The 26,813-nt window shown below is 41.1% G+C and overlaps 1 protein-coding gene across 1 annotated transcript in view; it reads left to right on the top strand.

The window, feature by feature from the left end:
* Nucleotides 1-26,813, top strand: part of ptprn2 (protein tyrosine phosphatase receptor type N2) — a 148,138-nt gene that overhangs the window by 29,268 nt on the left and 92,057 nt on the right. Inside the window, exons 4-10 of the mRNA XM_008396736.3 lie at nucleotides 6,432-6,676; nucleotides 8,935-9,382; nucleotides 9,695-9,994; nucleotides 10,198-10,238; nucleotides 10,619-11,046; nucleotides 15,924-16,010; nucleotides 21,759-21,838. Of these exons, the coding sequence (XP_008394958.1) occupies nucleotides 6,432-6,676; nucleotides 8,935-9,382; nucleotides 9,695-9,994; nucleotides 10,198-10,238; nucleotides 10,619-11,046; nucleotides 15,924-16,010; nucleotides 21,759-21,838 (1,629 nt within the window). The remainder of the gene's footprint in view (nucleotides 1-6,431; nucleotides 6,677-8,934; nucleotides 9,383-9,694; nucleotides 9,995-10,197; nucleotides 10,239-10,618; nucleotides 11,047-15,923; nucleotides 16,011-21,758; nucleotides 21,839-26,813) is intronic.

The following is a 26,813-nucleotide window of genomic DNA, read 5'->3' as shown; positions in this document are numbered from 1 at the left end:
CATCATCACTTTGAAACATTTTTCCCCTTTCACCGTCTGTAAGACTCCCGTCCACAGATGGGCGTTATCTGGCATTGAGTCCACAATGCGCAGTTAATGCTCTGTGGCATGTTATTCTTATCAGCTCAGCAGCTATTGAAGTGTCATCTTTGAGGTGTGTAGGTTTGGGGGAGGGGGGGGGGGGGGGGGGGGGGCTCCTTTTTGAGCTTAGACAGGTTTGTAGAGACCATTGTACTGTTAGCTAAATTGAAGAGATGAAGGAGAGGAAAAAAAAAAACAGGACGAGCATCAATGGAATCGATTTACAATCCTCTTTATCTTGCATCAGAGCAGGTAGAAATCACACAATCTCTGCTCACTGCACAACACCAATGTCAGTCAGATCAATAGAAATTGACCCTTGAACAAAGGGGGCTCGGGTTGTCTGGATGCGTCCCCATCGGTGCGGCACGTTGTCTGGTATTAAATTTTCATCACAATACCTGCGAATGCAGGGCACACTCTTCCGTCCGCAAATGACTTTCATATATTACAGGCAGCACCCACAGCAAAGCAACTTTAATATTCACTGTGTGCATTCACAGTCTGTCCACACGGTTTACAGCCACGCACGCCGCTGTCATACTGCTTAGGACTCATTAAAGCTCCACTAAATATTTGTGTTTGCCCAGCCTCGTACAGAGAATAACTTTGGTTGCCGCGGTTAATTGAAATTGATATACAGTCTTTTAAAATTAAATATTTGCTTTGCATCTTCCAGAACGTCTAGCCTGAACAGACATTGTTCAGGCAACGACAATCACTGAGCAAGCAGTCTGCCGGCTGAGGCCGTAATCTGGAGGTTGGAATAAGAAAAGTATTTTGTTTCTCACACTTTCCAAGGCTAACAAACATGTGCTCATAGTCATTTCTTCAGTTTAGTTTTTTTATTTGTTTATTTTTTTTATCACACTTAAATGTTTTATATTATCAGCATAATTTCATTATAAGAGAAAGATAACTTAAGATACAAAATAGCAAATGATAACTTATTAAGGGGAGGAAAAAAGCATTCCCGTCTTTTCATTGACTATAACCAGGCAACATGGAGACAACAACTGTGCACACTCACACCTCATGACAACTTAGAGAGCCCACCCAACCAAACAGTCATGTTTTTGGACTGTAGGAGGAAGCTGGAGTACCTGGAGAGAAGCCACACAAGAACAGTGAGACCTAAGCTTGGATTCGAACAGAGGACCTTCTCGCTTCAAAGCGACAGTCCTACCAACCTATTTTTTTGTCCCTGAAAATCCATCTTTTGCATAAAGGATTTTTGGCCCACTCTCATGTGCAGAATTGTTTTAATTTAGCAACACCGGAGCAATTTTGTGCACCAAAAATAATAATCATGTTTCAGTTTCTCAGTCAGATTTAAGCTTTGCCTTGCTGATGTTGAAATTGGGCTTTAGGTGGATTTTTAAAAGTAGGCAGTGAAGGAGCTTCTCTAATATGAAGGGGTAGGTTACTCCAGAGTTAAGGAGCAGCAACAGAGAAGGGCCTGGCCCCTCTGAACTGCCCCCTCTTAGACCTTGTTCCCTACAGGGACCAAGAAGATGAGCAGGGATGAAGAGGCTCAGAGAGGTGTGATGAGAAAAGATCTTAAGACATTTAAAAAAGAAAATAAGGATTTCAAACTTGACTCTAAATACCACAGGCGACTAATGGAGCGAGGGCAAACAGGGGTGATGTGTTGTGTTCTTTGAGTATCAGTTAAAAGACGTGCAGCAGCGTTTTGGAACAGAGGGCAAGAACTGACAAAGTCCATTTCAGTAATCTAAGTGGGATTAAATAAAAGCATGGATCACACTTTCGAAGAGTTTCCTGGTCAGAAAAGATTAGACTATTGCATTCTGCCTTAAATGATTAAAGCGGGACTTTACAGCTGCTCTGCCGATATCAAATCACTTTAATATGATGTGTTGCAATGTTTACCTGAAAACCCTAATCTTCATTTCTGGAACCAGAATGACGAGAACTCTGCTTTCTGCTCCAGCTAACACATAGCTGTTATGGACAGAGTTTTATAGCAGCTCAAACTACAGAGCAGACAGGACTCAGCAGAATGCACTACGGCATGAATCCTTTCAGAAGGTAATTGTGATTTAGTTGATGGACCATGTTAAACTACAGTGGCCTGCAGTCGATTGTCCTCTCGACCTGCGCGGTACAGCAGATATATTCTCATTGCAGAGACAGGTAAAGATGATGCGTTGTGACATTTGTATTAGCTTTATTGACAGGAACTGTCTATCAAGGAGAGTCATTGACCATAAACTGACATCACAGAAACTGTCCTATTTTAACTTTATTGCAATAAAAAAAAAAAAAAAGAAAAAACATTTCTGAAGAGCAAAAAATCAACTGTTCCTTCTCAGCCTTGCAGGAGAGGGTAGAAGATTTTAAACAGTGACTAGCTCTCATGGTAGAAACTGCTGCAACTAAGAAAAAGAAGGTATAGGGCTGCAGAAACAAAGCTGCTTCTTCCCTTTTTTGCATGAAATCAGAAGGAATTGGCAAATGACGCAATTTTTATTAAGTTAAATACAGTTGGATAGAAATTCTATCCAGGTATTATAGAATACAGTCATACTCAGTAGATCATGATCTAGAATGTAATTGTGGCATCAATGCAGCTTCCCTTCCTGAGCAAGTATGGGGCAGCAGTGGAGAGGAAAGATGGGAGAAAAACCCAATTAGAAACGGGCTAACAATGAGCTATCACCACTGGCTGACTGATTGGATAAGAAAGATGGACAAAGATTAAGCACTGATGTACTTGGCCATGACCAGACACCAATTAGTGGCAGCAAAAATGACAAAAAAAAAAAAAAAAAGAATAAATGGTAACGTCAGCCAATAGCATCATGACTGTGGAGTTCAGGAAACCCCAGCCCCGGTAACTTTTAGCTTTGTTGAAATTTCAAACCTCAGCGAAGTCGGTGTCGGGTTCTCAAAGAAGACTGGGAGCTTGTTTCACAGAAGAGCCTGATGACTAAAAGATCTGCCTCCCACTCTTCCTGAAAACCTTCTAAGAACCCATAGAACCTCTGTAGAACCTGCCAGACTTCAGGTAAACACGAAGTCTGACTCTGCCAGGTGCAGGATGAAGATTTATTTACGAGATAGTAGTTTAAGATTCCTTTATTGATTTAACACTGAGCCAGTGAAAAAAAAAACTCAACATGAAGAATTAAGACCTCCTTATATACCTTGTATTTATTGTTGCAGCATTTGTTTTGTTTCGTTCAGCCCAGAAGTGACAAATGCACTGACTAGTTTTTCTACATCACTCAAAAAAAGAAAAAGATGTTCCTAACGTTGACAATATAGTGCAGTGGAAAGTAAAGGTAATTAAAACATGCTTTCTGTGAAATTTTTGGACAAAGATACCACAGCTGTAGTCTTGATTTATTGTCCACTCCAGGCAGAGTAAAAAAAACAACAACACAAAAACATTGATGTATTTATCATTGATATTATCATTTATTTAAAAAAGTAAGCTGAGCACCATATTTAGCTCTTTCTTGATCCTTTTCACTTATTTATTTTAGTAACACATCGCCAAACCACATTATGCATGCACTGAATCTCCATTTAGTAAACCGTCCAGCTGATAAATTGACCAAGCAGCAGCAGCAAGCTCAACATGGTAATAGTACCATTTTCAAAACTACAGCGATCGATCTCTTTAGTTTCTAAATGCTTACAGATGGCTTTTAAGAAATGAGGCAACATGGTGGTAAATATCAAAATGTCAGAAAATGTGTGTTGCAAGACTATAGAGATGTGTTTAACTTTTGGGACTATTTTACATTCCATATTTACTGTAATTGATGAATTCATCTTCTGATGATTTGGAGCTTTTTAAAATGTTATTATTATTAGTTCAAAGGTCAAATTTATGTAATGAAAATAATATATATATATTTTTTTATAAATATAATTGTGAAATGCTTTATAGAATAAAATGATCTTCTACATACAAAACACCAAAGTATGACATGAAAGCATTGAATTTTGCTGCTTGACTTCTCAATGCAGTGTTTGTTACATTCGTGTGTCAAACTCGGAGTGACACATTTCATTTTGGCTAATTAGGCCCAACTTGCTGCTAAATTATTCACAGTCTTTTCAGTTAATGCCTTTAAAATCAGTCGGTGGACAGAAGTAAAGGAAAGGGGAAAATCTGCATTTCAAAAACACCAGATGAAGCAAGGAGACTTGTAGACAGGATATCATCTAATAGGCTTTGAATATGTAGGAGACCCCCACCCCCTCTCTGCCTTTCTGTGTCACACAGAAAACAGACAGGAGGCCAACTGAAATATCATGCTTGTTTGAAAGCTGTTGTGCTAATGGCAAAGCGTTAATTAACGGAGGTGTTTGCCCGAGCTGGGATGCTACCGTTAGCGGGCAGAAAGTGGCAGCACTCGACGACAAAGTCTGCTCTGACTCCGGAGTCATCGAGGATATTGCATGACATTTGACTCTTCACTTCCAGATTAATCCGCCTGCAGGTCCATTGAGAGAAATCCAACCGTAAAAGCCACATCAGCCACTCTCGTTGGCTTTATTTCTGTACAAAATAGCTCGTTTTGGCTCTGTAATTTGTGTCGACATACCTTTTCCCCTCGAGTGTGCCCATCGGAGGCTCAGAGAGGCTGGTACGTATGGAAATGAGTGCATCCCCCAGGAGATAGAGGGATAGAGGTGACACAGCCAATGAAGCTAGTCTCACCCCGTTTAGGGTGCAATAACACATTTACTCTGGAAGCGTTTAACCAGCTGCAGTAAACTGCAGGTAGCATATGGAGCGCCAGCCCCAAGTTCCCCACTGACGCTGATAATAGCGTAAACGATCATCACTGTGGCAACGTATAGTCAGCAGGCCCCACGTCGGGTAAGCCATGGGTAGTTAACTGTCATTGTTGTGCGGATGGATGGCTGAGCTGCGTTCCAGAACGGTGACAACATACGCTGCTTTGTGCTCCGTTCAGCGCTGCCAAGATTGACTGGAGGCATCGGCAGCTCCTCTGCATCGCTCAGATCCTCATCTGTGCTCATGGATGCCTTTGAAAATATCTTGTGTGGGTGGGAAACCAGGCTAATGAAGACATTCTGCGGCGTTAATACCTTCATGTTTCATATCTCTACAGTGACTTGTTAGTTCATTGATATTAAGCATGTCCACGTCATTAACGGCGGCGTTGTTCTTTTATGAGTCCTGTAAATAAATCTTAATCTCTGCTGCTGTGGATTTAGTTGTTCCTCATTAAAAGATGCTCATGTGCTGCAACCAAAGTGCCATCAGTGGGTATCTTGGCTCCGATGGAACGTATACCATCTAAGGTATGTTGATCTGCTTTGCTGATGGAATTCTGCGCCTCTTGGCATGTTGGGAAAAGAGCCATACTTTGGGTGTCTGCTTTGCTTGGGTAGCTCCATCTGGTCCTGGCACCGCTGTGCTTCGCCCCTGCCCAGGAGTTCTGCATCACAGCTATGTGTTGGCAATTAGCAGAGATGTTGGCAAGGCATCAGGCCACTGAGCGGCATTCTCCCCGGGTCTGTTGAATGGCTGTTCTATGCATCTTTTCTTTCTTTACTGTCATTCTACAGCTTCATGTCAAACTCTGTGTATGTTAAGAACCAGTCAAAGCAAACTCAAAACTTAAGCTAATAGACTTTAGGGAAGGCAAGTCCCAAAAACATAAAGACATAAAGAGAATGAACATAACCAATAAAAACAAGCAGAATATATAATGAAGGAAGTAATGACTGAAATTTCTGGTGCAGGTAATCCAAAAGAAGGCAAACAATCTAAAAACAAAAGCAAGCCAAATAAACTAAACTGGAGTAAATAGCATTAGGGTTTGGTAGTGTTTAATATTATTAAGTTTTCCATCAGTTACAGTCTTGTATTTCTTATTTGTCTTGAATGGCGCTTGTTTTCCCACTGCTTCATTTATTTAAATATGCCAGCTAAAGCTTTTATAGCTTTACATTATCCACATGTCACCTGTAGAGATTTTTCGACTGGAAACAGGCATTGACTTTGTCAAGTTTAATTCTTGAAGCAAACATTCAAATTGATTAGTTTGTAAGTAGATGCTGTTACGTTTCCATCATATTTCCAGATCAAAGGTTCTATACAGTCAGCTCTGCTTCTGCTCCTTTTTCCATAGGAGCACTATTCCGCTATTTCAATTTCTTTTCAAGAAGACTGCCCAACGTTACGTTCTAGTGCTTGGAGTTATTCTATGTAGCTTTTTATTAGCTTAATAGAGTAAAAGAAAATACATTTTTTTATTCTTTATTTTAATTTCACATTCTGGTGAAATGAATACCTAAAATCCAAAGACCGAACGGTTTTCATCTTGACCCCTTTTCAGGTTTGACGTGGCGGGACGACATCACTCAGCAGATTATCTCCAGAGAGCTCTCCAAACTGAGGAACATCCCTCTACGGCAGCAGAGCCCCTCTCCGAGCCAGCTGACGGCGTACAGCAGCTCCAGAAACAGGAAGCTGAGGCCCACTCAGGCGGAGCTGAGCAGAAACCTTCAGCAGTATTTGACGGGGTTGGGCTTTATGCCAGACTCTGACACGAAGCAGCAAGAAAATCAACCGGTAATTCAGGTGAGATTCCGGTACTGTAAATGAAATGAATGCCAGTGACAAACAGTAAAAAAAATAAAAATAAAAAGCTAGTTAAGAATTAAAACAAGAGGTTTGGTATGAAGATTTGACAGTTGTGCCATCAGGTCTTTGCGTCAATACGCCTTTCTGATCAATTTATTGAAAACTGAGTGTGAAAACTTGATAAAGTATATCAAGTTTTCAATTCAGTTAAAAAAATATTTTATTAATCCTAGAGAAAAATTAACTAGGCATCATTTCCCTCAGTTTTACAAATAAATGCCAGTTTGTGCTCGTCTATCCCATAAACCACCTGTAAAATGCATTCGTTTGTAGCTGTAATGGGACGAAATGTGGTTCTTTATTAAATGTGATATATAAAGACTTTTGCAGAACACTTTACATCTCCATACTCAATGCAACGTGTAAACAAAAAGTCATTTGGTGGTATAGTGAGAGGATATTTTCCTATCATATCCCTGGTGCAGAGGAGTCATTTATTGTCTTTTGCATTTGTCCTCTTGTCCCCGCTTTGCTTTTGTTTCTCTCTCTCCCACTGAGCGGGGACCCTTTTTACTCAAAGGTCCTCCATCACCTCTTTACATTATTCAACTATAATATTTAGGGTGGACGTCCTGCTTTGTGCAAGATATGACTGGAATCTCTTATATGTGTCCTGCTTCCTGCTGCTGTGTCACTGCATCCATAATGCAAAGTTGAAGAGTTCAAGACCTTTCTTGGAGATGGAACGGCGTCCTTTGTGGTGCGGCGTGATGGAAAGAGGCAAACATGGTTAGCATGAATGGCGGCGCACCTCCGTCTTGCTGTGCTAATGCCATTATGGGTCTCTCTGTATGCTGGCAGCGGAAAGACTGACATTTTCTCTGTATACATTTGAAAGACAGAAAATGGCACCAGGGGAGAGAGCTAGTTTTAGTGTTGCGGTGACATGGATAATAATGCTTTTCAGTGCATCAGATGTACTGTGTGCTGTGTGCGTGGGCTCGTCTGACTCAGATGGAAAGAATGATTCGCCATTCTCACAGGACAGGATCACAAAAAAGGGAAAAAAAGTACAAAATCACTCCCTTTGGTGCCAGTATCAACTCCATCTTCATTGCCAAATGGTTAAAAAGACCTCTAAATGTCTGTGTACGTAGCAGCGTATTGTAATGCAAATACATGTTTCATCATGTATAAACTCATAGGGGTAACTTTGAAATCATTTTTTTCCCTCCATTTAGATAAGGGATTGCCGCTACTTCTCAGACTGGGAGGATATGCTTTTAAAGTTTCTGGTGTGTTGTGGAAATGCATGAAATTACTCTTTGAGTGACACTATCTCATCTGGGATTTCCATAATGCAATTTCCAAGGGCAGTTGTCTTTGATCTAGAATCCCTATTCATATCCTGTCCTGTCTGGTGCAGCGCAGGTTGCTTCTCTTCTTATTCTGAAGCTTGTCACATCAGCTCTGACCCCTGCTGCAGCTCATTTGATGTTCTTGTTGAGCCAAATGGTTAGTGAAGAGCCCAGGCCAGGTTGAAAATGCATCCTGCGAATTTTCCCACAGTATCCCTTCTATAAAAGCGCAAAAGAAAACTTTAGGTTTGGAATATTTGTTGATAACATACAGATGTTTTCAAAGTCAACGTGTTAGCTAAAGCGGTATTTATGCTGTTTTCTACATTAGCTATAATAAAAGTCTTAGTTCATTGTTGTGACATGCTATCTCTATCATTTCACACATGTTGTTTCTTAGCTTAATGTTGTAATATGCTGTCTATAATATTCCAGAAATCAGAATCTGATGCTGTTAGCATTGTAACATGTTAGCACATTATTTTATCCACCGCTATTTGATGCTACACTTCAAAATCTTACCTTATTATGACAAGATTGTATATTGGTTAAACATTTAACATCCAATACTAAATGACCGTATGGACAGTGAATTTTCCCTACGTTTTTGTAAGTAACTCTAATACTGAAGCTCAATACCTTAAATACTTCAAGAAGTAAAGGATTTTTTCTTTATATTGTCTAACAGACAATTACAAATTCTAGCTCCTCCAATAAGCTGAATCCCAGTTAGTTATTACCTCAAAATGTTGCAGAAAAAAATTAAGATGAAATTGGATAGTATTTGTCTTTTTAATAAGCTTGACTACAATTTTGGTTCATAACCTCCACTGGATCCATGAAAATGGTGTTACAAATAATAATGCTCTAAAGCTGACGGCTGACGATGTGTTGCAGAATGAAGATATCACACCCGAGGCTCTGAAAAAGCCCAGCCAGCCAAAACCAAAGCAGACCTGGAAGGAGACCACCATCTACAGCCTCCAGAAAGGAGCTGGTCAGCCTCCAGTTACCAAAGTCGTTACCAAGAGTGGCGATGGCAGACACCCCAAGCTCGGTACAGCCTACTCGAGCCATGAACCCGACAGGAGCAAGCTCCTCTCCAACCATCTGCAGCAGCTTCTTCCCGGGGCATCAAGCACTCAGCAGGGCATCGCTGGTGGAGAGTCTATATGGCCAAAGGGGAAACTCCACTACCTCAGCTACCTGCAGCCTACCCAGAGCAATCATGCAGACCCACAGATTGCTTTTGGCTCCAATACGGCAAAGCCTAATCTTGACAGACTGCTCTTCAAAGCTGGCTCAAATCGGCTCCCTGCAAAAGACCCTCATAGCCTCGTGGATGGTAGGTGCAGTTGTTTTGTAGCTTTTGTTTGCAGATTTTACACTCCCAATACTTAGAACTTGGTTTGTGACAGGAAACCCCCTATTTGAAATGATACCAGGAGCTTTTTAATGGGGTGTTTGAGACGCAGCATGCTAAGAGACATTTAACTGAATGTATGTATACATTTGAGCCTGTATGTCTTAATTTCGACTGTTTGTCAATTAGAAAAAAAATCTTCAGAAAATTCATTTGAGTTTCTGGTAGTATATGAAACCCAACTGTAAAGTGAAATTGTAAATAATCTGTTCTCTGTTCCTGTTTATTTTCCAGATCATCTCATCCTCAATGCGGTGAAACAGCTGGGGAGGCACAGCCTTAACATGGAGGCTTTGATGGGCAAAGATCTGGACCATCTTGCTGAGGTCATCACAGGAGCTCTGCAGGAGGCGGATGAGGAGCGGCTTACTGATGGGGTCGAGCCAGTGCCCGGCGCTGGTGATGACCCTAGGGGGGAGATGAGGGTTAACCAGGAGAAGCCGGCAGGAATGCTTCTGAATCAAGACCAGGATCTGAAATCAGATGAAGGTCTGAATCCAAACCCAAAGGAAACTCTGACATTAAAACAACAAGGTTAGTGTTAATGTACAATATTATGTATAATAATGTACGAGTGCAAGGCATTGTTGGCTTTGTTTGTGTAATCCTCATTCGAAATCCTGCTAAATGCTTTTCTCACGCTTTCATATTTCTGTCATAGCTTGTTTTTCTCTGCTAAACAAAGGAGGAACCTTGTATCTGCACTATGTTCTCACATACATTGTGTTTGTTTCCAGGCCAACAAATAGACGTTGCAGAAAAAGAGTCCACTGACAAGGTGAATTATAAATTACTCTGCTGCAAAACAAATATTTTAATTTTAATTTTTTAACGAGACGTGACCAAGACAGAGTTTTATTTACTTGTTCCTGCTGCTTTGAAAGGAGGATTTGAATAGGCGTATAGTTTGAATTTGAAAGACAACGTAACCCTGCACAATCTCAGATTTGTCTTCAGCATTTTCATCAACAAACAAGAGAAACTAATTAATGTGGCCGTTATTATTTGTAAGGAAAAAAATTATTCTTCCAAACTCTCAGAAAAGGTCAGAGATGTATCAGAAATGTATCCGTTTTAATAGCTAGTTCTGTTCAATTTACTCATAAAAAAACAAATGCCCTCTTGATTTCTAAACTAAAATTGTTCTTACTCAAACAGCATGGGGCCATATTTTCCAAGCTGCTCGACTACCTCAACATGGAGCCCTTCGGCGGTGCTCCGGGGGTCAAGAGCAGGCCGCCAGCTCCTCTCCAGAAAATGGTTGGGCTGGAGAGCGTCCACAGCATAACGAAGCAGGGTCAAGTTCCCGCCCCCTACCGCTCAGAGGAGAAGATCGTGACCGTCCCCGCAAAGGAAGGGTCCACCCTGCGGCTGACTGGCGGAGGAGCAGAGGGGCCCGATGGGAGGGTGGACTCTGAGATCCAGAGGTGGATGCAGGCGGACCAGGCCCCCGACGGGGCTGCGCGGCCAGAGGAGGCGCAGAAGAAGGACGTGAAGATTAAAACCCAGCTGGTCCACGTGGGAGTGAAGGAGTTTTCCAGCAGAGGGAAGGACAGACACTTTGGCTACATCATCACCAACTCGGAGTGAGTTTTTGATGATACAGTTGAGAATGTTGCTTTTAGGCTGCGCATCGTAGTATTTTAAGATTACTAATTTATTAAATTTGCGTCGAATTGGATTATAACTGAGTAGTTTTGTTTGCGCAGATGAGTTGCGAGTGCAAAAATATGAAGTCGTCACTAATTTTTTTGCTTCCAACAATTCAGATTTTCTTGCGTTCTTGTAAAATGAGGTCTTGATTTGTAGTTTTGCGATATTTCTAGAAATCTTTTACAGATTTTCTTGGCTTGATTTTTTTTTTTTTTCACTCATTTTCTGTCTGTTCTTGTACCCGACCATGACGTCTTGTTATGCAGTATGTCTTATAAAATAAGACAAAGAGCTTACTCAAGGTTTTGGTGATACATCATCCTTCATCTGATTCATTTGATTCATCTGCAGTATGTTTTTGAGTGTTTTAGCTAAACATTGATGCCAGACTGCTGGTACATAAGGATCCTCTTTAAAATGGATTTTTTTGTTAGATTGAACTACTGACATGTCCGTGGTTCATCTCTTATATTCAGGAGCTTTTTTATATCTAAATGATTCGTAGGTTGGAATAAAGAGACTTGTCTAAGAATATTCATCATAAAAAGGCCAGGTAAAATGAAAAAGCAGCTAAAATAAAAATAATAATAAAAACAAAAACTTTAAAAACTCTTAGAATGTTAGACAATCAAGACAACTTAAATGATTACAAGAAAGTCTGGTGCAACTTGACTTGACTTTTGCACATCACTGCTGCATTATAGATCCATAGTTCTGCATTTTTCACATCATGATATGCTTATACTAGCGAAGAACCTCTGCTAATTAAGAGTTGCTAATGAACAGTTTAACAAGAGGAACTGGTTGAAATGGGCTGTTACTATGACCCCCATTTACACTTGATTAAGACCACCATGCAGTCTCCAAGATATTTGCAACCATTTAAATATGCCCGGATCACAGAAAAGGTGAAAAGGTCATATTTCTGCATAAAGAAAATAACGACACTACAATTTTATTTGTCCAGGAAGTAAGGGGTTTTAGTCCATCTGCAATATAATCAATATTCAACACTATCACCTACTTAGAAGGATTTTTTATTTATTTATTTATTTATTTATTTTTGCTGTTCTCATCTCTAAACTTCTCAAAACTTAAAACTTCCTCCAGCCTTATTCCAGCGGGGGCATCAGTACTGATTTCTAGTGGAAGACATCTCAGTGTTGTGGAATGTTTATTGGGATGTGGAGCATTGACTGATCAGTGCAACCGCATGATAGGATTTGCAGGAGTGATGGTTCACGTTGTGCATTGCAGGTAAGAGTGTTACAATACCTTACTTTGAGGACTGACGGTCCTTGTGGACTTGATGAGTTTGAAGCCTTGACACGAGGACACAATGGCCTGTCCACCTTTAAGTCCAAGCTGCGCCTCTTGATAAGCTGCCACCCTGCTCTCTCTGTGAAAATTGTGTGCATTTTTAAACCGAGAAGAACTACTACACTCCAAAATGAGCTCACTGCCTTTTGATGCACCCAGAGGATCTCTCTCTATCCCTGGGAAAGCTTTGAATATTCTGTTTCATTTGTAACATTGCAGTGCTGTTCAAACCTGGGGTAAAGTTGTCTTTATACTTTTTAAACATTTTACAAACATTGCTGTTTTGGCCAATTGTGCACATGTTGCTTCTGCATTTGGATATAGTTTTGGTAAATTTACCAATATTGTGAAGTAACATCATGTTTGTCTAACGTTTCATTTACTAAAAATGCCAAATTTGGATTGCCGAAAGCGTAGATTTAAAGAAACAATCACTCTTCGCTTAGTGTTAACTGTAACACTTTGCAGTCAGTGCTACAGTTAATTTTGGAAGTGAAAGCGTTACAATAAACATGGACGTTTTTCACAAAAGTGACAGCTGTCCTTGAGATGGCAGAATAACTTGGGCATTGGTTTGTGACCACATTTGCTGCACATTTCCTCTTGATGTGTTTCTTACACATTAAATCAGATTTTGTACAAAAGCATATAGGCAGCACCATCAGATGTAAATGTCCTTTTACTCTTAACGCTACCCGACTTGACGGCGTAGTCCAAGTCTTCTTTGTAAGGCAGTGTTTTGCTTCTGACATACTAATGGATTTGTTTCAAGTACACTCATTTTTGCACCAAGCATATGTCTGCTTTGTTCGCTTACTGACACAGCCTTTAAAAGCTGAGTTTCTGTCAAAGCCACCTACATATTCCCATCTTTATGGAAAAGGGACGCTGTGGGTTAGACTCTTTTGTGTGTGCTGACCTGATTACAATAGCGGATATGATAAATCCCTCAGTGTGAGAGCATTACTGTGCAGCATTACAGCCTTAATGATGATACTTTGTGGGGAAGGGGAGCCAAGTTTTGCCTCCCTTTCTCTCTTACCTCTGGCTCGGCTCCGTCTCAACAGAGATAAGTTTCTATCGACTCTGTCTTTGCCCCTGGCACTCTCTCAAATCTCTTTATGGCGTTATCAAGTCTGGTGTCAGTGGGTTGTCCTTCACCTGATCAACAAAACGCATCCTCGTAAAGGTCCGATATGGGTCCGGTCGTTGTTGCCGCGCAAATGGAAGTGGCAGATTACATACGGTATATATTAGGAAAGAAGCGGGTCACTTTCCTCCTTTCTTCGCTGTCCACTCAGCGGACACCCACAGTAGACCTATGAAGGTGTCTCTGCATTTGCTCCAGACGTCATGGCTGCACAGTTGTTATCCCCTTCTTCACATGCCGTGAGGCCACACAGAGCTGCTTATCCAACAGCATCTGACATTGCTCTGGTTGTAGAGAAGTGGTGGGGGGTGAATTGTAGGAGAAGGAGGAGGAGGCGGCGGCTTTGGGGTGGTATGTGTGGATGCTTTGGGGAGGTGAGATGGGGGTGAGAAAGGTATGGATTCAGGAGAATGAGAAAGAAAACCCCAAGGGGGAAAAGTGCTAGCATCAACAACCAAGTCACTCCTGAAGCTCTCCAGTTGCTCGAATTACCGCATAGGTGTGGGGAACGTGTCTGGAATTGCTTTGGTGGAGCTTTAACTTCTAAAACTCCACAAAAATTGCAGAAGAAAGAACTTTGCACCCTGTTAAGTGCACAGAAAACCAGCCACTTAGGCACAGCACACTGTTACATCTGTTAGAAAATGTGGCTGAGGTGCAAATGCAGACCAGGCACTAATGTATGAGGATAATCTGACTTGGATAAAGATGTACCACACACAATTCTTTGCAAAAAGTATTCAGACACCTGAACCTTTTTTATATTTGTTTCTTGTTTCATATTAAATCATTATTTTTTTATATTTCATATGTTAGAGCAAGACAAAGTAGCACATAATTGTGAAGTGGAAGACAGTTTTTTTTGCTAATAAATCATCCTGAATATATCATCCTGACACATGGGGATGACAATATCATAGACTTTTCTCGATCAGGAGCAGAAAAGCTAGTGGGAGTCAACAGGAAGATGGATGGCCCTAACTTCAGGGGAATCCTGAAAGAAAACTTCACAGAGGCTGCAAAGGACTTGAGTGTAGGTTGAAGGTTCACCTTCCAGCATAATGATAAAACATACAGCCAGAGCTCTAATTGCATGGTTAGGATCAAGGCAAATTCATGTGTAGGTATGGTCCAGTCAAAGCCCAGACTGATCAAAGAGCTGCAGCAAGACTTATGCTCTCTGTCCAGTCTGACTGAGTTTCAGCCATTAAGCAAAAAAAAAAAAAAAATTGTACAAACTTTCTGACTCCAACTGGTAAAAAAAAACAAACCCTAAAAGACGTGCTGCTGTAACTGGAGCAAACATTGATGCTAAAAAGTATCGATACAGGGAGCTAAACACAAAATGCATACCATGCTACTTTATGTTGATCTTTCTTCTGAAATCCCAATAAAACACTTTGAGGGCTGTGGTGTGAAAAAAAGTTCAGTGGTCTGCACATATTTTCGAAAGGAACTGTATGCAGTAAATGGTCTTGCACTCAATGCCCAGGCCTCCATGAAATTGTTTCCCTGCTTATTTCACATTTCTCCATTATACTGAATGGAGACAAAATTTTAAAAGATTGTCTCATCGCAATCCATGACCTCTTGCTGCATGTCACCTTGCATTCACCTGGCAGCAATTCCCAGTGATTCCTGGTTAAGCCATCAAGAAAAAAAAAAAAAGTAGCTTTTCTGATGGCGCTTGTGAGGATGCACCTCTCATCTCCCGCGTCCGGCAGATTGCCTTTGTTTGGTCTATTTCCTCCCTGAGTGAGAAAGCAGCCGTGGACTGAGCTTAGATGAGGCATGGCTTTATCAGACCACCATTACACTTCACCTCGATTTCATTTGCACCTTATTATTCCCATCTCAACGTGGAGGCGCGTGCGTGGCCCCGGCGTGTTTGCGTTGCGCGTTTTATTTATTTATTTATTTATTTTTTGCGAGGGCGAGGCGCGTGCGGGATCGGCGAAAACGTCAATGCGGAAGGAAGGAGAAAGATGAGAGAAGGAAAAGAGAGAGAAAGGAGTGCCTGTATGATGCAGCCATTACACCTCATGCAGGTTCCATTTGCACCTTATTGTTTGTTTCATTGCTGGAAAAAAAGCAGGTGATTTAGCAAGCCCGGAGAGGCAGCTGATCCCTTTTCCCTCGACACAGTGCTGCTTTGTGTGTGTTTTTATTTGTGATTGTCTTCAATGTTCTCTCTCGCCCTCTCTTTTTTTGCACTACATCCACTCAGACAAGCATGGCATTCTGCTTGTGTGCAATGACCCGTTGGCGGGAATGAAATGTGAAAGCATTTTCTTGGAAAACCAGCGTTTTAACACCTTAATGTTTGGGTGTCTCTTCCAGCTCCCTCACCAATGACCGGGCCTCGGACCTGATGGACCGTCTGACCCAGAGGCTGAACCTCCACACCGCAGACCTCACGCAGCTCTCGTATGTACAAACACTGGTCTACCATGCAGTAGAATTATAAACTATATTTGAAGCATTTGAAACATTTGGCATTGGAGTCTTTGAGTTTAGGTGAACAGGGTGACACTCCTCCCACCCCCCATTCCCTGAAAGGATTGTTTATGCAAAAACAGAAAAGTGCAAGAGACTGTTGACGTTTGCTGTTTTTGTGACCTTTTGGGGTGTTTGACTTCATGCAGCGAGAGAAATCAGGCCTAATTACCTCTAGACCCACACTGATGTCTCTGCTGTATTCAAAACAGCTCTGTGACACTGCCACAGCACTTCTTGTCAAAAAATAGCAGTGCAGCCGTCAACCAATTTTTTTTTTTTTTTAGTTAAAGGCAAAAAGAGAAAACTGGAAGTAGTGGTGGATCCAGAGAAAAGGACTCCATGAGGAGGCGGTTAATGTATTAATGAGCGCGCAAACTGTCCTTGAACCTGGACTGATTTGTGTTTTTTAACGTGGTTCTTCTGCCCGCTCTGTGTCAGATTGCGTAGGAGGCAGAGGAGACGTGTTCGTCTGAGATCTGACGAGCCTTTTGAAACGCTCCGGCAGGGAGAAGTGAAGTCTGCGTGGCTCAATAACACCTGCAGCATGAGAACAACAAAGCCAGACGACTGCAGCGTCCGTGCCAAACACTCCAACACAAGATGAAGAATATTCTGGCTTGCATAACGCTTCCTAAATAAAAAACACAGTGACCTTAGCATCGGCGCCAGCTGCAGAGGCAGTCGGATTTTCAATTCAACCTCCACATTTGGTGCTGCTGAGCCAAAACACCGGGACGTGTAACATTGCTGGCAGCGGTTTTGTTAATTTTTGTTAATACACCTGTCATTTCGCATCACATGGAATCAAGTCTTGATGCGCGACATGATTAATGCCTTCTCTCTTGATGCTAATGAAAGGTCTGAGGCATTATTGAACCGAACTCTTATTAAGAGAGCGCAGTGGCGAACTTCTCGCATGTAAATGAGAGAAAACCACTTAATCAAAGATACGGTTCCTGCATTAAAAGTAATTTATGCCAAAGTTCAAACATCTGAAAACTAACAGCTGTTTCTCTTACTGTAAAGGCATTACCTCTAGAAACTATAAAAGGACAACTGTCCGACATTAAATCAGGCAAACGCAACGCTAAGACAACACAACAACCATTTACACAAACACGTACACAAGAAGACAGTTTATTATCTTTAGCTGCTGAGAGATACTGGAGAAGCTGAGGAAACAAAGCCAAAAATCTGCAGGAGAACATGGAAATTTAACAGAAAAGGTCCCCCGGGTATCTTAATATGTAAAAAAAAAAGAAAGGTACCTTGTAAAGAACATGTGGAATAAGATAGATGAAATTGACATACTAATCCATTTTCTTTTAAAGATTGGAGAGATGACCCAAACTCTGATCATGTACCTTATATATGGTGTCAAATTCCTGACCAAAACCTGACGACTGCTTTAAGCAATCACAGCACATTTATTAGCTGAGAGAATGGATAGCTCTGAATGATTCATACTCAATTATTTATAGTAGTTATTCAATACTTTGGCAATATAGAGTGTCAAAATAAGTCCTAATCAGAATGAATATTGTAGCGTTTCCTTAATTACACAACAGACATTCTAGTTATAAAATAACCAAATGAGTAATGCCCCCCCACCCAACCCCCTACATCCACTGCTGAAAGGAATATGTTACTTTTTAATACAGAATTTCTATAGGAACTTTGCTGCATTATGTTGCTGTTTTGCAGTTAAATCGGTGTAAAAGCCAGGCTCAAATAAAGATTCTGCTGTGTCTTTGCACCTCAAATTTACTCTTTTCTGTTCTGAAGGCAAATAGAGAAAATGCTCCCTTTTTGTTTGGCTTGTTTACCGCCGTTCTTTTTCATTTTTACAAAGCAATGAAAGCACATTCATTTAGAAATAGCCGAGGCGAAGGACATGACGCAAGCTTTTTGGAGTGCGTGCGACAGGTGAGCGTTTGAAAGCTGCTGCCTGAATGGCTGGGAGAAAGAGAGCTGGGTCAGAGCACACCGCCCTGCTTTGTTTGGAGGGTGGAGGTTCTCACTTTCAGAAGCTCTGATGAGTCCTGACAAATGAAAAGAAACACTCAAATATGACCAAATGGACAGGATTTTCAGAGTAGAGGGCTGAAATGTGTGAGGTTTTCTTTTGAGAGTTTAAATTTCGGGCACACTTAAGTTCACAGTTCCTGCATGTTTTTCATGTAAAAAAAAAAAAAAAACAACAAAAAACTTGACACTTTTCCAGATTTAAATTTCCAGGTTGAGAACTTTTGTCCTTTATGGCAATCTTGGAATCCTAGAGGAATTAAATAAGGATCCTGCAAATACCAGAGATTGGAAAGAACAACACAAGGGATGAAGGGAGAGGATGGACTAAATAGAAAGGGAAAGGAAAGAAAACAGGAAGGAGGGAAGGAAAGATGAAGCGAGGAAGGATAGATTTTTAGGGAAGGAAGGGAGCAAATAAAGTTTGAAATATTCCACTTCCATACTTTTCCAGACTGTGTCAGAACTTTATGCGGTGGTTCTCACCACCACAGTTATCAGTATGAAACATTTCCTTTAAACTCAAGTTCTTGATGTTGATGGATCTTTTTCCAGATGACGTAAGTGTTTTACTACTCAACAACACTAGGGGGAGTTGGACACACACTCGCAAATCTGTGCTCACACACACACAGTCTGTGAAAGACAGTCCCCCTCCACCCCCCACTGACAATACAAACCATCATGCACACAGACACTCATCATGTCCCACCAGTAGAGCTAAAATGAAGTCCAGGCTCACACATTCAGTAACAAAAGGGGTAAATTCCTCCGGATAACTTATCCATCTCAGCTTCATCTCCCAACTGTAGCAGTGTTTTCCTTCTTGGTATATTCAAATAATATTGGTGTGGTGTGGGCTTGAGAGGGGAAAAAAAAAAAAAGTCAATTCAATTTGAGATGCATTGCGATCTCAGTCAGGGCATCCTTGGCCAGGGAGAATTGAGGCAGGGGTAAAGATTGTGGAAACATTGACATTTACAAGAGCAAACTGAAGCCCAGGTGAAGGTGCTGTTGTGGGGGTGGGGGGAAGGGCATATTTATTTTCAGAGCAGTGTGTTTTCCCTTCTGCCTGTGCCCGAGCATGTGTATAATCATGTTCATAAATGCATTGTTGCATGGTCGGATCCATCTGTTGAGAAGTATTGGCTCATATATCGCTCCTGGCTGGAATAGTGGAGCTGCGTCTGTAGCGGGCTGACTGATGGAGAGTGGGTCTGGGTCACAGCTCTCCGGCAGTCTGATGAATCTCCCTTTATGCCGCACAGGTTGGCAGTGCAGTATACTAAAAAACGTACGGGTGCTTTTCAGGACGTTGCAGAGCTGACACGACGGCATGCCAAAGGACTTAGGCAGGTAGAAAAATGAGAGGCGTATAGATCGGTCACAACTTCTTTACAACCAAAGCGCAACAATGCTGTCAGTTAAATATAGTTTTATATGTGCAGCGTTATCTGGTTTGAAGAGTGAGCGATGCATAGGTCGGCCTTCGATAAACGTTATGAAAGTAGACATCTGTGTCCTGTTTCAATCAGTCTAGATTAGTACATTTAATACATTCTCACGTCTTTTTTAACTTTTAACTGTCACCTAACAGTTAACATACTGTCAGATGGCAGTATGTTAACTGAAGTAGATGGCAGGGGTAGATCTACCTTGGGAAGATTTAGTATGTGTGAGCAGGAAGAGTTTCCAGATTTATTTTACATTTCATTTATATTCAAATGAATTTAGTGAGAATTGTTGCTTTAAGATGGTATGATTCATTCAACTACTACAACCACAGAACACCGTTAAACACTAACTTATTTCTTCTTATCTTGAGATAAACTCTTATCAGGTAAGGCAAACAGAGACTATTAATAATTAAATGTATCAAAGAAAAATGTTAATCAGTTGGCAGATATCGGAAATTAATACCTCGTTTATCTATCCCATCAACAAGTATCAATGCAAAGCAAATCTAAAAGATTATGAGGAGGGAGTGGAATAAAGCATGGCAGGAAAAGATGATGATGATGATGATGATGGTTAGGATCACTGGAAACTGTCAGAAAACTGCTTCCAACTCTGTTCTCTCTTTGTGCAGAGCTGTTTGAGTTGACAATTAAAAGGCTAAATGATGTAAACAGTTTACACTGCACTGAATTTGGCTTACATGAACAACCAATCTCCAAAAAAAATAAAAAAATCTTTGGTTCTGAGGGAGTGTTTCACAATACAGTGTGACCACTGAGGTTTCCTGACAGGTGAGGCACCGACTCCTCTGGAGTCTGATGTGCAAACATTTGAAACCCAAAATTGAAGCTTATATTTCAAATTTGCTCTTAATTGTTACATTTGTTTGTCTTGAAGAACAGCTGTTTGTGCTCAGCACTTCCACAGTACTTTTTGCCTCAACCTCTCCATCCATCCAATTATGTCACACACACACATCTGTGTATTTTAATATGTAATTGTATGTACTTTTGTTAGTGTTCTCTAACAAATGCTAACTGTGTCCCAGTTGGAAGTTCATGGATTGCGCTTTGTTTTTTAGGCTTTTTGGCTTGTATTTGAAACAAGTTGGGTTGTTGTCTTGTATTACCATTTGGGGTTTTAAGATACTCAAAGCACTTGTTAACAAGCTGAATCATCAGCTCTTGCAATATAAAAATGTGCCTCACTATTAAAGGCCAATGCATTTGGCTTGTATAGCAATATTTTTTGCACATTCATTGTTTTGGTCTTTAGTGTCTCAAGCTAGAGCCAATTATCTCAGTGTTTCGTTGTGAAAAAAAAATTATTGTTGTTGATATTTCCTTTGAGTTTTCATCATTCATGGGGAATTAAATGTGTTTCATTAGTTTGTTGATTGTCGTTACGAAGCAGAGCCACAACAAAGGTTTCTTTAGCAAAAACATTGCCTGTTTTAGTTTATGCTTTTTGATTTATAAAAAAACATATTTTCGTTTGTGATATAAGAAGGTCCACTAGACATGAGAGGGGCATTTCTTTACACATTGCTAGACTGTTATTTTTCTCCCCTGTGACTGTCTCCAGGAATCGTACCAGAGTGTGTAGAAGTTGTTAGATTTTATTCCATGACCAACCTCGGGGACCTTCAGCAATTATTTTGCTCCAGGGAGAGAAGTCTGTGGCTGACTCGAGGCCAGACAGAAGAGAATGGGTGCAAAGAGTACAAGCTTCAGTGTTATAGTAAAGGGGTGCAGGGTTGCTCAGCCAATGACTGTAATTTGCTCTTTGGACATACTCAAACTGAAATGGAGCACAAAACCTATAGTGACTCACATCATCTTCAGAAAAATTCAGGTACTAAATTCACATATTGAGGCTTTATTATTTGCTCCAGTTGGCATGGTATATGGGGGGTATGAAAATTTTAATGTATGGTCCTTTATAAAGCTGTCTTTGAATCACTAGATAAATTTTGCTACCGCCTTGTGCTCTCAGCTACATCAGAATAACTATTAGGACACTGAAGGAGTCGTCCATGTTCATGCTGAAAGTGGGTTAAATCCACATTGAAGATTCACATTGGCATTAATTTGACCAACATATGCAGCAAATTATATTAATAGGTGGAAACAGGTACTTCTACATTCACCGGGTGTTTTTTGTTTTTTTTTCTTCTTTACCTGTCGTCTGCAGAGTTCTGGGTCCTGCAATGACATTCAGGGTCGGCCCAAATCCTAAAAACGTGACCACTGCAGACCTGGTTCAAGCTGCAGGTAAGACCAACACGCGTGTTTCCATTTATCACCCTCACAGAATGACCCCATTGATGACATTCATTCCGATTCACCTCACCTCCGCAAGGCGGTTCACTTTGTCACAGTCTTTGCTTCAGCATACAGTTCAGGTCTGTGGGTTTTCATCATCTCCAGTCCTTAAGAGGATTGTCAACACTGAGCATCGGCAACAGAAATGATGATCCCACCATCCTTCTTCTGCTATGCTTGCACACAATGCGCAGGACAGTTTGTTTGGTTTGTCAGGTCCGGCAGACTGACAGCTTGGAAACAGGTTTGTGTTGGCCAGTCTGAGTTTGTATGTCTGCAGTGTGCACTGGATTGATGTAGACTGATGGGGATCTGTCACCCGGCGACAGGTCGCTGTCAGCACGCTCCTCTGCTTATTGTCAGCGCTCCGGTCAGTCAGCCGTGTGTGTTTTGTTCAAAGTGTGTCCTTATTTCAGCCGGAAATGACTTCGAGCAGAACAGCGAGCTTTCAGTATGATCCAATATTCCCCTCGTGAAATCAAAATGGTGTTGTTATTGGCAGAGTTGTGTTGCTGCTCCTAGTGTCTCTCTTTTTCGTGTCGTTTGAAGCAACAGACATTTGTTGTCACTGTCCTGTTGGAGAAAGTCTGGACAATGGACTCTTTGGTGATGGCGTTTAGATTGGCAGGTTCGAGGTTGTTCATCTGTTATTTTTTATTTTATTTTCTTGTCCTCTTTTGCTTCTCCTACCACGTGTGACTGATTGTGATGAGGTTTCGTGTGGTGAGAGCTAATGACAGCCATGAGCTGGGCTGAAATGTCAGACCAAATGTTATGTCAACATGATCATGAGCCTGGTCCACAGTGATGAATTATGAACACAGCCGGCTTGAATAGTAATTTGTTAAAGTGGAGGGAAGGGCTTTTCTTAATTAAAAAAAATCACTTTCATCCCAAATAAACATGAGATGTGGCTCTGAAATGCATTAAAATTGCAACCACAGATCATAGAGGGGATAGATTAAGAGTCCTGGCACGAGATTTATTCCCTGTACTCCCAAAACGGTGTGAAGTGGACGGGAGTTCCCACCCTCCTCCTGACGTTCAAAGCAATTTGAAAAAAAAAAAAAGCGTTCATCTTCACTTTCCAGCGACACAAAGCAGTCGCCGACATTGACTTCAACACGATGTGGCAAAGGCGCGGGGATTTTCAAGCCATCGCCGGGTTGCAGAGGAGCAGCATGGTTTGGGCGCGATCTGAAAATCAAAGTGACGCCCACATACAGTGGCCACCTGGGTAATCCTGGCTGACCTTTGCCTTATGTGTGACTATGCATAAGTAACGTGGCCTCCTAATGAACTCGTCAAAACCCCCCCACTGCATCCAGAACTCCGTCTGCTGTGAGAAGCTTTGTATTAGTTAAGCAAAAAGAAAAAAATCCAGAAAATTCTGCAATTTTTATGGAGACATTTAAAAAAAAAATTTTAAACCAATGATGTTTTGACTCATTGTTTTTCATTCTCATTAATTACCTCTGAAAGACGACATTTTTTGCATTACATAAAAACAAAATGCTTCATTTGATGATTTTTTTTTTTTTTTACATGCTTGCAGTCTATCAGTTAGCCCATTAACGGTTATGTTCAATGAAAAAGATCATATTCTTGTCCCAACATTTGGCAAACACTTTTTGTCCCGATTTCCCCATTCCAACAATCTTGAGGGTGTCCATATTATTTTAGTTGGCTCTAAAGATCATCTTAAGAGATATTCCTGCTGTGTGGTGTGTTGAGAGTGACCTCGTCTGCCCAGGAGGACGTTGGGACCGCTCTGATCTAAAATTGGGGAAAAACGTCGAGTTGCGTTGCTTTCTCTCCACAAACGTATCCCCATTGCTTCTTCCCAGTCAGCCATGTTTGTTTATGCTGAACTCATGTTTGGTCGCGAGAGGTTTTGTGAGATTTCCCGTCTGACGTCTGAATGTTGGTGAGTGAAATTGATTTGTGTGTGGTGTGTTGCTTCTGTCCTGTGGCCTGACACCAAACCTGTTATTTCTAAGATTTAAAAAAAAAATTTTTTATGATCATCGTATGTAGTTTCTCAGGTTCTATCTCTACTTAATCATTGTTTATTAAAAATGAAACTAGAAAAAACAGTAGATTGTCACAAGCATGTTCAGTGTTTGTTGTTTTTGAAACAATAAACACAACAACTTCTTACTTGTGTATCCTGCATTTACTATTTAAACTCCAGCTATTGACTGTTTTAAAAATCAATTACGTTTCTCGCAATGTTTTTTGTCTTTAAAGGTCAGAAAATCGGAGGAGTGTCTGTTTCAGTTACTTAGTCTATATTATAGCATAAATTAAACCTCCATGGTTGATAAGTTCACTGTACTCTGCGGTATCTAAACAAGATTAATATGGCTCTGCTACATTCTGCTGTCCATCTATCTGCCCATCAGTTCCATTCGATGCGTTCAATGCCCCATTGAAACGAAAAGACAAAGAGACTTGGCTGAAAGGCACGGACAGTATAGAGGAGATTTGATAACTCGTTGAAAAGCATCTTTTTTTCTGCAGCAGGTTCTTAGCGGCTGTGCGGTGAAAGGCCTGCTGGGAGGTCTGACTGTATTAGTAGAGGTAGAGTTCTCTTGTGTGCTGCTCAACTGGAAAACTGCAGGACAAAGCCCGGCACTGCCTAATCCCTGCTCGCCTGCGAAACAAAAGAGAAAGCTGCTGCTTTATCAAAACTACAAGGCATTCTGTGTGTCCGTGTTTGTTCGTGCGTGTGTGTGGATTGTGTGCAACTCTATTTTTTATTAATTTTTTTATTTTTTTTGCAGCTGTGTTCATACTGCGCCAAGAAAATGATTTATTCAATATTTGATGAAGTGGCAGCCAAGCTGCTAAAAAGCGACACTGGAATGTGTTGTTTAGAACTCTACTTTTTTCTTGCTTCCTCACAGTGATTTCTAAACATGTAAATCACCTTCGGTGGGGGGATAATAGATCTGCCAGAGCTGCTTTTGCTCACCGCGGAGTGACGTTTTGTCGCCGATGATGGATTTGATCCACTTACACGTTTGTGCTCTTCGCACGTGTGTAGGCGGTTTTATATGTAGGATGAGTGCTTTGGCTTCATAAAGTGTTATTGTACAATTATATCCTGGCGGGAATGTTTCTTTTTATTTGTGATATATGCCGCCTTTATAGCTGTGATTATAAAGTACGTCTAATGAATTTGAGTGTTTTGCATGAAAAAAAAAAAAAAAAAAAAAATGAAGCATGATGACTCAGATGGGATCAGGATGTCCAGACCAAACACCAGTATTTGTGATGGGATATGTGTGTGTTAACCATGGCTGATAGGTGGAGGGTGGGGAAGCTGGGTTGAGGACACTCCTATTGTCTTGGCTGTCATGGCTGGGCGACCCCGGAGCCCTTTAGAGGCCTCAAAGGCCCCAGAGGCCAAGCCACAGCAATGAGCCGGCAGGCCCCCAGGCCGTGAGAACCCTGGCTTTGGTCAATGAACGCTGGGATCATAAGGACCCTGGGAGCAACTTGCTGGGCCATCTGGAAAAGAGCGCAGGGACCCTGACACATGGCTGTCACCCTGAGGGAGACACGCAGAGATGTGGACGCAGACAATGTCGGCCCCCGTGTTTCTTGCCTCAGCTTCTGTCTTTTTTTTGTCTTCCACACACACAGAGTCACGCGTAAGTGAAAACCAAGGAGGCGACGAGTGAGACGGAAAACTTTGTTGAGGAAATTTCAAAGTAAATCAAGTGGAACAGGAGCTGAATTCAGAACTTATTTATATCATTAAACACCTTAGCTACAGAAAACATAATAAGATCTTCTCGTTGCATGTCTCTGATACCGTTTAAACTAAGAGTTGAAAACTACAATCAAACGGTCGAAACACACCAGAGAAGCAACTGCGGCAGATCATCAGTTAGGGAAGGGTTACCAGGGTGACGAATGGTGCAATGTCCAGAAAAATTGCAACACATATTAACAGATACTGCCATCTAATCTCCAAAGACAATGTAGCAGTGTGACATGGCTTTGCAACGTTGCATCTGAATAAATAACAAACTTCAAAATGAGAAAAGAGAAGTATAGATGTTTAGTCATAATGCACAGCTTCATGTCTGGTTAAAATCAAACGCAGCATATCAATGAAACGTCTTGTGGCAAATCAAGGAGGCGGTGTGGTGGTGGTTTGGGTTTGCGTCTCCTACAGTCCTACAGTCATGCCATTTATTATTGATAAAGATGCTCTGCAGGAATGTATCTAGTTTTAGCTTTCATATTTTTTTTCTTCCTTCTTTAATAAATAGTGACATATAGAAATCTGCTGTGTGCCTTTGTGCCCTCTAGGTTAGATTTATATCATTTAATAACTTGGAAAAGACAGGAATGACCTTGATACATAGAACTATAGAAACTGACAAAAGGGTGTACTTTTTTCTTTTTTTTGACCATACTATAAAATGTATCTTTTAAATCCAAAAATCCTTACTGAGGTCATTTTAGGACACAAAACATCTTCAGTCACATCAGGAAGGAAATGAATAGTACCATCTTCCCCCAGCAGATACTGATATGTGTGGTGAGAATCTGCTCTGATAATTCAAAACGACTGATACCCGTCCAGAACAATCAACTCCATTTCACCTTTTCTATTTTCCTTTTTTAATGGTTTGTATACAAATAATTCTGAAAAAAAAAGCTGTAGAATAAAAAGGAAATAATTTAAATGACACTTAAATTCATAAACTAGAGGTGCGACGCGTTAAATATGACCGGTTGCTTTGTACCAAAGACATGTGAGAGGCAGCCTATGTATGTCTTGAATCCTTTCACCTGTCACTCCGTTTGTCTGTCTGTGTTCGCGGTTCTGGCTGTCTTTTCTGCCTCCTCTGTGGAGGCCATGTAAGATGTGCTCAGAGGCCCACGCACTTGCGCTCGCCCTCTT

The sequence above is a fragment of the Poecilia reticulata genome, chromosome 20 (genome assembly GCF_904066995.2).
Source record: "Poecilia reticulata chromosome 20, P_reticulata-male-v2, whole genome shotgun sequence".
Lineage (NCBI taxonomy): Eukaryota > Metazoa > Chordata > Actinopteri > Cyprinodontiformes > Poeciliidae > Poecilia > Poecilia reticulata.
Note: the sequence above shows the minus strand (reverse complement) of the source record. Positions and strands in the feature narration are given on the sequence as shown.